We start from the raw sequence: 14,503 nt of genomic DNA, 5'->3' as shown, positions 1-14,503 counted from the left end.
TCTGCTTTACTTATCCAAGAAAGCATCCCTCCTTGAACTACCTTCCTGGACCATCATGCCCAGATCTCTTCCTTTATTCATTAATGCGACCTCTATAACAACGTTTATCCGTCCTCGGACCGGGCCCCTGGCCCAGTATATACTACTGGGCCTATCATCCCTACAACCATCAATAGTATTTTACTTATATAGAAATTTTAAAGTGCATCTAATTTTGTTTATTTTTAAATGTATGAGGTTACAAACTAGTAATATATATATATATATATATATATAACTTCAACAATGATAAAAGGCCTCCATTTCTAGTCCAACGTATGAGAAGATACTTTGAATTTTTTTTTTTTTTTTTTTTTTTTTGAGAGAGTTTCAACTTATGATGTCTACTTCTGATAATAGTTCTTTATCATCAGACCAAAACACCAATCAGTTTTTGGTGTAGGCGGGGATTGAACCTCAGATCTCTTATACAACCATCAGATACTTTAAATACTTTAATAACTTTAACTTGATTTTTCTACCAAAATTGAGAAAAAAAAAAATTTTAACTTGATTTGGTTCCCGAAAATATATATTAATGAGCATAACTTGAAATTTCTTCTCTCTAATCTTTAATTTTTTTGCAATTACTTCTTATTAATTGATTTGCCATAACTTCTTATATATTGAGAATAATTTGTAAGAGTCTTGTAACTCAATAACATAACCTACTCTCCAACCTACTCTCCTTTATTAAAAATATCATGGATTAAATTCTTATTTCTCTATTGTCATAATTATTGAATGATAAAAAGAAGAAAAAAAATCAACCAAATCCTAGGATTTGTAGCTTCAAAATCAACTTCGATGGCGTAGCGTTCAAAGAAGAAGATCAAGCCCGTATTGGGGTTATGATCAAAGACAATAGAGGATTGATTATTGCTTTGATGTTCCAAAAAATAGATCTTCCACATTCGATTGGAGAAGTAGAAGCTATGGTAGCTATAAGAACCTTTAAATTTTCTTTGGAAGTTGGAATAGATACAACTATCCTAGAAGGTGATTATGAGATCATAATCAACTCTCTTAAAGATGAGAATGCTTCTCTGTCCTCCTTTGGTCATCTGATACTTGATGCAAAGTTGTTTGTAGATATCTTTAGAAAAATTAGCTTTTCTCAAGTTCATCACCAAGGTAACTTTGTTGCCCATAATCTTGCTAAACATGTATCTATGTCACATATTTATCAATGTGGATAGAAGATAGCCCTCCCCGCCTTACAACTGAAATTCAAAGGCAATGTAGCTTCTGTTTCTTAATAAAATTCACAGTTTTCTTAAAAATGGTATGGTCATGTCAAATTTGACGGTCTCTCCACTTTCAAAGTTTATCTTCCCTAAAATTTTCATCATTTCTCTCAAGCAACACAAATTTCCTCTTCAATCATTTTCAACTCTTTCTTGAAAGATGATGTCTTCAATATTTAATTCTTTGTGTCATTTGTTCATCCTCTCAAAATTATAGCTCTCTTGTTGTAAAGTTTCGTTGAGCAGCTTCAAATTGTGGCTGTACATCTTCGACCTTCATATTGAAATCTTCTTTCATGGTTGCCTATAAAACTAATCATGTCGATTAAAGTAAAAGTTCATAATTGTAGATAAGTTAAAGAATGTTCCACCCTAATCGTAAAGGAAAATTTGTTTTGAAAACGATAATCTCTTTCTTGCCCATAAACAAATTTTAGAATACCATATCTCGTTCCACCAATTTGCATTATATCTATCAAATTCATAATGCATGTTTAACCTTTTTCTATTCAAGAATCTTTGCATTACCAACAAAAGAAAATCAAAATCAAAATCAAACAACCAATATTTAAAAAATCATCTCTACGAGATCTATCAAAGTATGAAATCTCATTGTGATCAAGGACAAAGTTCTATCGAAGTATAAAATCTCATCGTAAATCGTAATCGAGGTCAGGTAGATCAATAGGTTGATTTATGCCTATAACCAGGGATTGTGGGTTGGTGGGGTTGAGATCTTGCACATTCTATCTAAAGACCGTGCCCTTCAATATTCAATATTGGAATGCCTTTGTACTTCTTCCCTAGTCAACTTCATGAAATGACGAGGGTGTGCTTGACGGTTCCGAGTCTCTTTGGACAAGCACACTTGAACGAGAACGAGTAATGTCCATCAATCCCTCGAGTTATCATGATCATTGTACCAAAATTTTGAAATTTTATTTTAGAATAAAACAGTTATGCCATATAGATTTTTTAAAAATTTCCAAGTTGCTACGTTTTCCCGTCTTTTGCATATTGTGCAAACAAATTTTTTTCTCTAAAAAAATTCATAACCCAATCAAATGTAAAGGGAAATACTAGAATTCAACCAAGGCCAATGTACAGAAAGGAATGTGGCCTATGAATTGACCATTGGGTTGTGCAAAACAAATGAACAGAAAACAAAGGATTAGGAGAGAAACATTGGCTTTTCAAGCAGGGAGAAGAATGATATCATTGAACAACTGGCTAAAGTACGGCAAAAGAAACAAGATGCCTAGGCTATAGTATAGAAACCAACGTCTTAACCCATTCTCTCAATCTAGCTTGTGTTGACCTCTTGTTTTTAAGACATACTATATACTAGCGGTCAAATCAATATTCAACTAGCAACTCGAATTGGTGCATATATCTTTTTCATCGTCATCCTCAATATTTGGTGTAATGTAATTCATGAAAATAAATTTTGGGCACATGAGCTTGATTGACCCCACAGAAGAATAACACTACAAAATGGGCAAGAAACATAAAATGACTCTTTTACCAAAATGTTTCATCTCCTTCAATATTGAATTTTCTTTTTTTTTTTTCAAAATCACTTATCAAAAAAGATTAATTTTCTGAAAATTCCAATTCAAATTTTCTTAATCCCCCTCTATTGTAATCTCAGTGGCTTTAGACTTCATATTTGGCAAGAAATCTTAAAAGTGAAAGATTAAAATTTTACAACATGAGTTTACAATTTAATTTAGAAATTCATTTATTATGTTTTTAAATTTAACCAATTGTATTTATTATCACAGGTAAAATTTGTAGTCATTTTAACGTTTTTCTTATCCAATAAGATTTTTGTTTTTTCATCGTGGAATTTAATGATTCAAGTTTCGAGAACTAGAAGTCCTTTTTATTTGGATTTTTATGCGAAGCGGTTCTAATTCCTAGTGATGGTCAAAAAAAAAAAAAAAAAATTTAAAACTCTTGTCCATTTAATGTCCGAAAGAGGGTAATATAGTAATTTCGGCAAGAAGAACAAGTCCATGAACCCAAAACGGGAGCATCGAGTCCCAAATTACACCCCCAATAATCCACACAAATTTACCAAAATACCCTTCAACACATCACATAAAAAAAGTGATCGCCACGCGCTCTGACCATCATCAACCCTTAATGCGCGTTTGCGTTTCCTTCTCCCTCACGCCGCAACCACCCAGTTAGTTTCCCGCCACGTCATCACCAATGGGCCCCACAATTTTAAAAAAAAATTTTCAAAAAAAAAAAAAAAACCCCTAAATGCACGACAAATTCAAACCCAAATGAAAGAGATCAGAAACCCCAATTTCCAAAAACGCGCCACGTGTACCACCACTCAGATCCACACCGTCCATGACAGGTCACACGCTCACTGCAGCGGGCAGAAACGAAACACATCACAACCGTCGGATCAAAGATCCAAACCGAATCAACGCACCAAACGCTGCCCAAGAAAAACCCGGTCAGATCTCATCGCCTTTAAGAACCGGCCCTAGCCTCCTCTCCTTCCTCGCTCAGATTTAAGGGTTCGATTTTTGGTCCAAAAATCCCAAACCCTTCTCTTCACATTTTTTCATTTCTCTAAATTTTTTTGTTTTATTTTTCTCTAAATTTTTCTTTTTCTGCAAGTGGAAAAAAAAAAAAAAAAAATTTGGGAATTTGTGTTTGGCTTCTGAGAAATTTTTTTTTTCCCAAGTACATAATCGGCGCGTGGAGATCACGCCCCACTTGATTCATGGTGGCATTGAGGAATTGGGAGGCATCGACTCTTCTATGGCGTCAGCGGTGTTAGCCAGAACCACATCTAACGGTGGAGGAGCTTTCATGGCGAAACTCCCATTTTCAAACCCTAACCCTAACCCTAACCCTAAAAAACGACAACAACAACAGCAACAACAATATCACCACCACCACCATCACCGCGATGAATCTCCGGCCGTGACGCAATCGATAGCCTCCGACGACGCGTCGTCGATCAACCATAGAAGACGACACAACAACAATCACAACAACCACCACAATCACAACAACAATAGTAGCACGACGACTGAATTACAGGGTTCTCAGAATCAAAGCAAGCAATACCTGAGCATCAACATTGCTACGTATTCGAAGAAACAGCTCCGAGACCTAAAGTTTCGGCTCGTGTCGGAACTCGAGCAGATTCGCCAGCTCCAGCTTCAAATCGAACTCCACCGCAACAACGGCGGTGGTGGTGGTGGTGGTGCTAGTACAGCTCCGATTTCGTCGAAGAAATCGAAGGGGAAGAAACGGAGCTTGGCTTTGGAGAATCCGATTTCGAACCCGAATGCGAATTCTTCAACGGCGGTTGCGGGTTTGGGCTCGATGATGAAGGCGTGTAAAGATGTGTTGACGAAGCTGAGGAAGCACAAGAGCGGTTGGGTTTTCAACGAGCCTGTTGACGTGGCAGGTATGGGTCTTCACGATTACTATGATATAATCAAGCAGCCTATGGATTTGGGTACTGTGAAATCGAGGCTCGCTCGGGATTTCTATCGATCGCCGCTGGATTTTGCGGCCGATGTGAGACTCACGTTTACAAACGCCTTGACGTATAATCCAAAGGGTCATCTTGTTCACGGTATGGCTGAGCAATTGTTGGCCAGATTTGAGGAATTGTTTCGACCCATTGGTGAAAAAATCGACCCAATTGAGATCGATCAGCAGCAGCATCATCTTCGGCCGCAGATTGAACAGCAACAGCAGCAGCAACAGCAAAGGCAGGTTTTTGATGTGGAGGAAGAGTTGCAAGCGAGTTCTTGGAACAACAGGAAGAATAGTGTCGATGTTGACGATGATGATGCTGGTGATGACGATCATTTGGTGCGGATTGAGGAGAAATCTGAGCGAATTGATAAGGTTTTGGTGGATCGATCGGAGAGATTGCAGGCTCCTGCTAGCTCATCGAATCCGCCAACAACAACAACGAAAGCAGCGCAGCCAGTGAAGCCCTTGAAGCAGCCGAAGCCTAAGGCTAAGGATCCGAATAAGAGGGAGATGAGTATTGAGGAGAAGCACAAGTTGGGGCTTGGATTACAGAGCTTGCCGCCGGAGAAGATGGAGCAGGTTGTGCAGATTATAAGGAAGAGAAATGGGCATTTGAAGCAGGATGGGGATGAGATCGAGCTTGATATTGAGGCTGTAGATACGGAGACCCTTTGGGAGCTTGATCGGCTTGTTACCAACTGGAAGAAGATGGTTAGCAAGATTAAGCGGCAAGCACTCATGGGCAACAACATGAAAAACAATGTGGTAATTTGGCTTATGTTTCGGTTTAATGGGTATTGTTTAATTTGATTCAAAATTTGAGCTATTTTTACTAACTTTGTTGTGGTAATGGTGATTTGTGTACTATAGGAGTTACCTGTGAGCGAGAAGATTGAAGTAGTGGCGAGTGAGGCAAAGAAGCCCAAGAAAGGAGGAGGGGAAGTTGGAGAGGAAGATGTGGACATTGGCGATGATATGCCGATGTGCAATTTCCCTCCGGTGGAGATTGAGAAAGATGTAGGAGGTCATGCCAGTAGTAGCTCTAGCAGTTCTAGCAGTTCAGACAGTGATTCCTCTTCGTCAAGTGGTATAACCCGAGTCTAAATTTCCATGGTGGGGCTTGAATTCTTTGAAACTTTTGTTGAAGAAAAAATGGCTGATAGTGAGGTTTGTTGCAGATTCGGATTCAGGGAGTTCTTCAGGGAGTGATTCGGATGCAGATAATGCGCAGTCTTGAAGCAGAGCAGCAGCATTGAGTTGTTGAAAGGAGCAGGATAAGCAAAACGCCTTATTTGATGATGCTTTCCATGAGAAGGGATATTTTTGTGTTGGATAAGGTATATAGTTTGCGCTACAATTGCTGCCCATTAAATTATCTATTTTTTTTGTAGTTTGTGTTTTATGCGCTGAATTATGAACTCTTTTGGTACAGGGGATGTTGAAACTCTGGATGTGATTTGTGGACTTTTGTGATTGTTGCAGTGTATTTTGATGATGGAATTTGGAGTGAGCAAGCACTTTTGGCTGTGGCGTGACATAAATGTAAAAAAGCAACCTCTAGTAGGGGATAAAAAGATGGAAAAAAAAAATGTTAGGTTAGATGGTAGAGAAATGTAGTGAAAAAAAAAGGAGTTAGGAATGAGTAGGTGATAGAATTAGAGAAAGATTGAGATACCTATGTATACATTAACCGCATTAAACATGATTTTATAAGAAGCAAGCTATTGTGGTTCAATTCTCCAAATCTTTTGTTGGGTGTTATTCTTTTTAAGCATGGCACAATAGAATAGAAGAGACTTTCCATTGAGCCATTCCCGCCTTGGTAGATATGGGATTCCAAAGTTACACACATATCAATTGTGAATCGAAAGAATCATTGGGGAAGAAAAATATTGAAAGCCGATTAAATCCATAAAGGGTTGTTGCTAAATATAACTTAAAATTGGACATAAATACTTGTAATATCAAAGTCCGCTTAAACCCCAACCAAGGCTTTGGATTCCACAAAAGGAATCATCAGACTACTACTTATATATAAGTCAGTCAGTCTCAAACCCATGTGGATTTTTTCTTATATGGGAACTGAGAAGAATTTTGCTGAACAAATACTGTATCCACGTGGGTCGGCTAAGGTCGATGGGTGGAACTTGGAAGAGTATTGCAAAATGCCAATTGACTATTGTTCCCCTGGAGAGAGAATCATTGTCCCCATCAAATGGTTAGTCCAACTAATCTATACTGAAAAGAAATGATTTCTGGCCCCCAAAAAAGTATTCGTTTGACACCAAACAAACATGTTCTTGGTATATTAAGGATATTGTATAATCTTTGATAGAGATGGGGGACATTGCCTTTCATTCATTCATAAAGAAAGCACAGCGCTCGGGGGAGTGCGGATTTCAAAAGAACAAAGCAATTTAGAATAACACATCATATAAAATTATTACTTCCGTTGATTTTTGAGTTGTAAAGGGAGATTCTTCGTTGTACAAATTAATTGAGCACAGAACAGAAACGGCCTTGAAATTGTATAGCTGACGCAAGGTACCAGCTCCGATTTTAGTCAATACTAGTCGGTGAGAGTGAGAAAGTTGACTTCTGAGATCACATTATCAATACTGTGCGTGCATGCAATTCTTCACTTCAGTTTTACTTCCAAAAGCACATTGAAAGTGTTTAGGAAATACATGAGAATAGTTTTCTGGTTCCATGTAAATGGTGCTCTTAATACAAATGCGTTTATCAACAGATCAAATTCAAAACTTCCTGGTCGTCAATTGTGCTTAACAAAAGATCATACCTTTGGAACTATCAATACAGCCATATTGTTGAATTCAATTGAAGAATCTGAAGTACAACACTAACGAAAATGTACCTAAATTTTCCCTTCGGAGCTAAATTGTGCAATGCTCAATGGATAAATTCAAAGCAGAAGCTGCTAAAGACTCGAGAGAAACACCATCATTAAAAATTTAGCAAAATGTGTGACTGTGTTCAAGAATATATGTCCCACGGATTCTTTAACAAAAAGTTAGGTTCGAGTAAGCTGTAAATTCAAAATTTTCCTGGCTATGACCATAACTCTTCCTATATAAACACTCATGAGACAACAGAAAAAATAAATACTAATGCAGACAAAACTTCAAAATTTCAACATCAGACACTGTCCAACGAAACTGAAGCCTTACAGGTTAAGGAGCTCCAATTAGAGAGCCAGAAAGTGACCACAAGAGTACTCCAAGAAGATTTCTGTTCAATCTCCATCAGAAGAGTTGAAAATTCTGGTTGATATTTTAACATATCACTTTCAGCACTAAATTTCGTGACTGAAAGAATCTTCCTAGGATTGTAGGAATGTAGACAAAAACAAATCTGCTAAGTCTTTTCACCAATATCTTTCGTAATCGCTACCTTTCCACTTTCTTCAAATTAACAAAATTCTCACCAAGTTGAGCTTCGCAAGCAGCATGAGCATCTGAGTCCAAATGTTTAAGAAAAGACCTGTTCAAGTTAAGGTTGGATATAATCTGAAGGACCCTGCCACAAAACTTCCGCACTTCAGCCCGCCTCGATTGCTTTTCTGGCATGCTTGTTACCAAATCCTTTATCAGATCACAGAGTTCACGCAGATGGCTTTTCATAACTTTCTTTGATGCATCTTGGCCGCTTTCATCAGTGGAAACCAGAGATTTCAGTATCTCAGCAACCAAATCTAGTGCTTCCACTCGCCGGAACTCTGACTTAGTGCTACCACATTTCTCCAAAAGGAAGCCAAAGAGATGATGCCCAATCCATGGCCTTCTACGAAATATTTCTTTCAAAAATTCAGATTTTATTTGAGACTTTTTACTTTCAAAGTATCCCACCAAAACACCCTGGAAAATATCAAGAACCCTCTGGAGTTCAGACTCCGAAAACTTTCCAGCATCAATGATCTTCAGGATCCAAAAGGTTGAACTTTGAGCAAGGGAAGTAACCATTTTGTGTCGGTTCCAGGAGGCTGATTGCTTCTTCTTGGATGGACTAACAGCAGATTTCTTCCTCTTAAATGGTTTAGATGCCAGCTTCAAGTTCTTTTCTAACAAAGATTCAAGAGTAGTTAGCTGCACAGCTTCACCCTTTGGATAGTCTTTGGCTTTGAGTACCTTCTTTTGCAGTATTCCCCATATACGCTGTCCAAGCTGTTCAGAACCTTCTGCAATATGTGGGCTAACAAATGCTTGAGATAGGTTTGAATACACTGTTAGAACCTGGGGCTTACCTGTGAATAAAGACAGCCACAACTACAAATAAGCAACCAGGCAGATTATGTATATCAATCATTTCTTAAGAGCAATGATAATGTTAGATCATTCTTGAACTTAAGACACCAATCTTGGGCAACTTCACCTACACTGCTGGCCAAGGTGGCATACTGAACCCCAGTTTTACATGCAAATTTTTTTATTTTTTAGTTCCAATGTTCCAAAAAGCAAATTAAATTTGTCCTACAGGAAATAGTGGGAGTCAAGTCCCATCCATTAAAATTTTTATGCATCAGCTAATATTGATACATGCAACTTGAACTTGCCTGGATTTTCATGCAGGTAAATTTCCAGCAATGACAGGACTCGAAGTTTGAACAGTACAAGCTGGGAATGAGCATTTTCACCCTCAGCCTGATTCTTTCGCTCTTTGAAAATCTGGGCTAGGTAAGTATCCATCCGAAACATTGCATCATCATCCATTCCTCCATCAGAATCATCAGAATCATCAGAAGCATCAAGAGCTTCTTTGCCAACTTCCCCAGACACAGCATTATCATCTGTTCCTCCATTAGAATCATCAGAAGTTGCATCATCATCATCATCATCATCATCATCCTCTCCATCAGAATCCCTGGAAGCTTCAGGATCTCTTTTGCCAACTTCTCCTGAACCAACAACAGCCTCAGAATCATCTGTATGCTCATCAGTCTCAACTGTATTACCTGTTTTAGCTTCATCAATTTCCTCATCTTCCTCAATACCAAGAAAATTTTCATCGTCACTATCATCCTCTTCATCCTCAGCCTCCTGATGTCTAGCTGGTTTAAAAGTTTTCTTAATGACCCGCAACATCCGCAGCAGTCCATCATCCGTGATATTATCACAAAAATATCTGAAAACCTACAAAAAGAAACAGATGCCAAATAAATAATCATATAAACTTTTTGCTTGAAATATCATCGCCAATATTATGTTTGGTTCATTGGTAGAGGAAATAAAAGAGAAGAAAATCTACAAATTCTCCTCTTGTCCAACATGTTTCCTTTGTCAACAGGGAGAGAAAAAAAAAAAAGGAAAGTGTGAGGATAAAATGTCAGCAGTTTCCACTTAGAGCCACCAAAAACAGGTGAGATTTGGAGAGTGTTGAATGCAAAGGAAGAAAAAAAGCATACACTTCATCTTTTTTCCCCCTTTTATTTCTCAACCACTTTCTTTACACTAGACACTATGTAGATGTAAATGTAATATGTGTTTAGAAAGAAAAAATATACACACACAAAACCCTTAAAAAGTTTATGATCTCCCAATTTCACAACACATACACACATACGTACTTTTTCCATGTTCTTTCTCCTCTCTCTCATCCGTTTTCATTCTCCTCCCTATCCATACTTTTTTTTTCCAAAGAGAGCCTCTAGCACATGCATAGAGATATGTTGTATGCTGAGAGGTTAGTTTAATTTGAGAGAGAGAGAGAGAGAGAGAGAGAGAGAGAGAGAGAGAGACAGAGAGGCAGAAAATGTCGAAGCAGTAGAGGTAGCTATTCAAAGCACAACTTCTTACATTTTGCTGTAAAATTAAAGTAACAGATGAATATTTTTATTTTTGATAAGTAATGAAATAGAAAAACAATTATATGGTAGTAATCTGAAAATTTAACAAACTCTTATATAGCTGGAATTTTTTTATTGGCAAGTTACACGCATACAATGGGTCTTGAACCCACAACCTCACCCTCCACCTAGGATTTTTAAGTAAAGCAAGTGCCAGTTGTGGTACAAACACCATAAAGTACTTACCATTCCCCCCATCCCCCAAAAAAAAAAATCATAAAGTATCATGTGATTTCCCTTCTTTTCTGTAGTAATATGTGACCAAAATAGTGTAAGAAATAGAAGAAGTGAAAAACTATTAGTCTAGATACTACCCTCCTTTATTGCAATAAATACATGAACAAATAATTCTTGAAAAAAAGAACTCATAGTCCTTACTTTTTTCTATCAACTATTACTATTTTCTCAGTCATTACCAGTCCCAAGCCCATATAAAAGAAGTTGTGCTAGATTGATAGTAAACTTAAAACTTTTATCACATTTTATGAACATGGATCCTATGGATAATGTACAAGGATCCATGTAGTTGGCTCCAATCAGATGGGATTTAACACTTAGTCGAGTTGTGTTGTGAATTATCTCCTTTTAGAATTATTTCCATTTATTTTCTCAAGTAGACAATTTCATACCTTCCAGAAAGAAATGATGCGTCCTAGAGAACTAATGGTAAGCAGCAGCTACTTTATCAACTCCCAAAGGACCAAAACAAATTTCAACAAAGAAATCCTGTCTCGGCCAATTTACTCAGACAAAGGCTTTGCTTAATGAACATGCAGAATTTGCAGAAACATATTCTAAGAGTATTAAAACTGACAACTTTTTATTTTTATTGGTAAGTTGCACCTGTACCAAGTAGGTCTTGAACCCAGGACCTCATCCTCAATCCCCATTATTATTAGAGGAAGAGTAGTAACAGACAAATAACTGTAAATTAAAGAACAATTTCCTAACTAATATACACTTCACAACATTCTAATACCAAAGAAGTCTAGGAGATATAAAGATGAGGATCGAGGTCTTGAACATATCACAAAAATACCAGTGAAAACCCATAAACTAAACATGCCACTCAACAAACCTGCTCAATAGCAGTCCGCATAGGATTTGATGACTGCGGCAGCAATGAAAGCAATGTATCCACAAGAACATCCATTAACTGAGGTGTCGCATCACCATCTATCTCATCTTCTCCAGAGCATGGAGGAATATCAGAAGCAGCAAAAGCTTTCTTGCAACAGATGATAAGTTCAGAGGCAGCTTCTGAGAATTCCCCCGGTCGAAGGAGTACTTGCAGAAGCAACTGGATGAGCAAGTACCTCAGTACGTGCAATTTATTTGCATCAGTACTAAGCCCACAATTCCTTTCCTGCAATCATTAATAGCATAAAGTTGCATATCATGTCACAAGTTTAAACAAAAAATAAGAAGTGACAGACAAGGATGTAAAAAACTAGAAGTTAAAATAAAACCTTGCACTTTAAACTCAAAGCTGAATAGCAAGGATTTCAAGCAAATTATTGATATTCCAGTGATGCAAATTTATTGGCCTAGTAAGCAACATAAATTGGGCTCATAGGCCTTGCCCCAGATGGCTAATGGCCAGGCGACACTGATTTTAGAAACAAAGTTTTGTTATTGAGAAAAGGATAAATCATAAATGGACCTTATTAAGTTACAGTCCATATCAAGATCCAAAATCTTTAAAATATAAACTTAACACTATCATACGAAACGTCATAGTCAACCACAAGTCATACCAACCTTTCATTTGTAAGACAAATGTTGTAACATGAGTAGTAAGAATGAATGTATATATATATATATATATATGAGCTGGGTTCAATGTTACACCACTCAGTATTTTTTAATTGGATGCGAATATTGACAAATCCACTGTTAGATTACATTATCTTTTTATATTCTTTATACTTGCAAAATTTCAAGGTGATAAAAAATTAATATCCATGTCATTAATCAATTGTTAAAATTCAAATTTGTGTAGTTTAAAATAATGCATAAAATATGAGTTTATGGATTAAATGGTAAATAGCATCCGATTGATATAGAAATTGACATGTATGTTAAGAACATATTGAACATGTAATTCAACGGTTGGATTTTCAAAATATTAATTCAATAACAAGTTATTGGATGGTGTAACATTGCTTAGAGTTACACCATATGTAACTTGAACCCAACTCTCTCTCTCTCTCTCTCTCTCTATATATATATATATATATATATCTTTCCTTCTGTTCATGCATATATAATTAAGATCAATGAAGAGGATAAAACACAAGATACCTCTCTATAAAGGCTTTTTTCCATTGCTTCTAATCTTTCGAATGTGTTTTTGTCATCATCACTCAAACTTCGAAAGAGGGAAACAGAAGGAATGTTGTGCAATGTACTAAAGAAGCGCATGAAGTAAGCCCCAAGATCATTTGCCTCAAGGCCATTAGCCAAAGCACGTGGCCCCTCTCCCTTTTGAGCATTTGCCAATAATAACTGGAGCTGCTCAATACACATCCTGCAAAGAGCACTTGATGTGGTTGCTTTTGGCCACCTAAACTTCTCTTGTAATTCAAAAGATGTCACTTCAGTGCCAAGAGATGCAGTGAACAAACCCTGAACAGCCAGAAATTTCATAATTTCTTTTTGCACCCGAAACTTTGCCTCAAGATCCAGCTTCAAATATTTCAAAATACTGGGGAGAGACTCTACAACCCATGTTTTCAAAAAATCAGAATTTCCTGTTGTCCCGACCAAATCCTTATCCTCGATTGAACCTATCTCTGAATTGTCATCTGTTGTTTGACTCTGATCTGAGGGTTCCTCTGAAGCATTACCTTCATCTACAAACAAGTCCGTTAGGTTCTGAATAAACAGCATGCAACCAGATTCTGTTTTGAACCCAGCCATCAAATCTTTAACTGTTTTTATCCTTGTGATGCTATCAAACTTTCCACTGCTGTGTTTCTGTAGGCCAATAATAACTGCAACTCTTCTGACGTCGTCATCTCCAACCCAAGCCACCAACTCTTTAAGAAAATTCTGTGCAACTTTATATAGCCAAGAGTCCTTTGTGGAAAGTACATCCATCAGACACTGAACAAGTTTGCATGACAGAACAATTGGGACAAAAGAAGCAGGCAACCTTGGGAGAGAAAGAAGCAGAACATCAAATGCCAAGTGTTTACGGTCATGAGATGACATGAGAAGGGATCCCTCAATAATAACATCACAGAAGCACTGAAAATTTTTTGCTATTTCTTCTTCAGAAGAGCTACACTTGCGACTCTTCTTGTGTTTCTTTAAAGAATTTGAAACTGATGCCGAATCTTCGACTTGCAAAACCATCTCAGGTAAAAGAATATTTAAAAGAACAGGCCACAAACTGTGAACTCGAGGCTGACAATAGGTGGATTCCTGTCATATTTCACAAACACAAATATCTTAAAAGTTCTTCCACAATTATAATTGCAGCAAAAAAGAAATAAATATACGAATAACACCTTCAAGCAATTAGCAAGAGAGGACAGATGGGCAGCAGTAAAAAGGTTGCTGGCGATAAACGGACTGAGCAAAAGCTTGTTGAATATCGGGCTGTCAACAGCAATTTTTTCTCTAAGTTTCAAAGCTAAGAGTAATGCATCTGGGTTTCCTACTTCGGTAGATCCTTCAAACCACTCATGCAGTCCTGGAGCTTCAAGAACATGATTCAACAACGCTTCCTTGGGCAACTGTAAAACCATAATAATACAGGTCACTAAATATACTAATTCAAAACTGCAGCATTAGAAACACAAACACCCCCCCCCCCCCCCCCCCCCCCCCC

At 37.4% G+C, this 14,503-nt stretch overlaps 2 protein-coding genes across 3 annotated transcripts; one reads left to right on the top strand and one right to left on the bottom strand.

The window, feature by feature from the left end:
- The first annotated feature begins 3,801 nt into the window (after positions 1-3,801).
- On the top strand, positions 3,802-6,540 carry LOC112023500 (transcription factor GTE2). Of its 2 annotated transcripts, none has more exons than XM_024056103.2 (4): positions 3,802-5,570; positions 5,676-5,892; positions 5,984-6,142; positions 6,288-6,540. In XM_024056103.2, exons 1-3 carry the CDS (start codon positions 4,071-4,073, stop codon positions 6,040-6,042), a joined length of 1,776 nt encoding a protein of 591 aa, XP_023911871.1. In that variant the 5' UTR covers positions 3,802-4,070; the 3' UTR covers positions 6,043-6,142; positions 6,288-6,540. The 2 variants fall into 2 exon arrangements, with proteins under 2 accessions (XP_023911871.1, XP_023911870.1); XM_024056102.2 differs by having other exon boundaries at positions 6,238-6,540.
- Positions 6,541-7,751: 1,211 nt separating this feature from the next.
- LOC112023502 (uncharacterized) lies at positions 7,752-14,408 on the bottom strand (the record flags this gene model as incomplete). Its single annotated transcript, XM_065763830.1, is given in 5 exon segments — positions 7,752-9,066; positions 9,376-9,952; positions 11,744-12,031; positions 12,970-14,094; positions 14,181-14,408. Coding segments are annotated over 5 exon segments (3,072 nt in total), but the record flags the coding sequence as incomplete, so codon positions are not given.
- Positions 14,409-14,503: the final 95 nt, after the last annotated feature.

This window comes from Quercus suber, unplaced genomic scaffold, assembly GCF_002906115.3.
Source record: "Quercus suber isolate HL8 unplaced genomic scaffold, Cork oak 2.0 scaffold_527, whole genome shotgun sequence".
Classification (NCBI taxonomy): Eukaryota; Viridiplantae; Streptophyta; class Magnoliopsida; order Fagales; family Fagaceae; genus Quercus; species Quercus suber.
Note: the sequence above shows the minus strand (reverse complement) of the source record. Positions and strands in the feature narration are given on the sequence as shown.